Raw genomic sequence first — 1,485 nt, forward strand, 5'->3', positions numbered from 1 at the left:
TTTTTTTAGGAACTTACCCGCCACGTCCGCAGTATACGCCCAGCGGCTATGCGCCCACACCGCCGCCTTCAAATCAACCAACATCCGCGAATAGTATGCCACCAGGTGGCGGCCCTCAATATCCTGGTCGACCAATGCCGAATCACACCGGCGCCGGTGGTCCGCACTCTCAATATCCACCCTATCAGAATTGGGTGCCACCCTCACCTCAAGGCGGACCCGGTAGCGGTGGAGCACCAGGTGGCGGCGGCGCAGCGGGCATGGGCAATCATGTACAGGGCAAAGGCACACCACCACCGGGCGGACCGCCACAACCACCCGGAGGCGGCTCACCACGCCCCCTCAACTATCTAAAGCAGCATTTACAACATAAGGGTGGCTATGGTAGCGGTCCAGCGCCGCAGCAGGGCTACGGAAATGGACCTGGCATGCATCCAGGCATGCCAATGGGACCGCCACACCACATGGGGCCACCACATGGACCTACCAGCATGGGACCACCTACCATTACACCTCCACAAACGATGGGTGGTATTAGTGGGCCAGGTGTGGTTGGTCCCGGTGGTGGTATGGTTGGTGTGGGCGGCGCCGTTGGCAGTGGCGTGATATTGCCTGGCGATGGCGAACACATCTCCCAGGATAACGGCATTAGTTCGTCGGGCTCTTCAACAGCATCGGGACCACATCCAGTTACTTCGGTGGTGACGACCGGACCGGATGGAACGCCCATCGACGAAGTTAGCCAACAAAGTACGCTATCCAATGCATCAGCAGGTGAGCTAATATTCGGGTGTAGTTTGAGGGATTTGTTAGAGAATACTTGTCTACAGCGTTGAAAGAAATCTAATATTATATACTAATGTCAATTACAGCTTCGGGTGAAGATCCACAATGCACAACTCCAAAATCACGAAAAAACGATCCATACAGCCAAAGCCATCTAGCGCCGCCCAGCACATCGCCGGTCGGACACCCCGGGCACCCTGGTGGACCGGGTGAGGAGTATGAAATGAGTTCTCCACCAAATTGGACGCGAACACCAGCTAGTCCGGTAAGTTACCTGCTTTGCTAGTTACTATCAGTAGGAAGTTGTGATTGAGAATTTGCATTTACAAATTTACAGCAGGTTTTCAATAGCCACGTGCCGCCTCAAGAGACTTTTCGTACATCGTCTACAAAAAAATCAGATAGCCTATGTAAACTTTACGAAATGGATGATAATCCGGAAAGGCGCAGTTGGCTGGATAAGCTGCGCGCATTCATGGAGGAGCGACGCACACCAATCACCGCCTGTCCAACAATATCGAAGCAACCGCTCGATTTGTATAGGTTATATATTTATGTAAAAGAACGTGGAGGATTCGTCGAGGTATGCAAGGTGCCGTAGTAATTCCTTTTACTAACTTCTTTTTAGATTCACTACCATTACTACCTTCTACTAGTACTACCAAGTAGCAAAACTACCTACCACCACTACTACTACTA

The 1,485-nt window shown here is 51.9% G+C and overlaps 1 protein-coding gene across 1 annotated transcript; it reads left to right on the forward strand.

Moving 5' to 3' along the window:
- Positions 1-6: 6 nt before the first annotated feature.
- Positions 7-1,472, forward strand: LOC108356752 (trithorax group protein osa-like). Its single transcript, XM_017607854.1, has 3 exons — positions 7-774; positions 873-1,051; positions 1,124-1,472. Exons 1-3 carry the CDS (start codon positions 96-98, stop codon positions 1,385-1,387), a joined length of 1,122 nt encoding a protein of 373 aa, XP_017463343.1. The 5' UTR covers positions 7-95; the 3' UTR covers positions 1,388-1,472.
- The last annotated feature ends 13 nt before the right edge of the window (positions 1,473-1,485 follow it).

The sequence above is a fragment of the Rhagoletis zephyria genome, unplaced genomic scaffold (assembly GCF_001687245.7).
Source record: "Rhagoletis zephyria isolate East Lansing unplaced genomic scaffold, Rhagoletis_zephyria_1.1 Rzeph_scaffold_64442, whole genome shotgun sequence".
NCBI classification, from domain to species: domain Eukaryota; kingdom Metazoa; phylum Arthropoda; class Insecta; order Diptera; family Tephritidae; genus Rhagoletis; species Rhagoletis zephyria.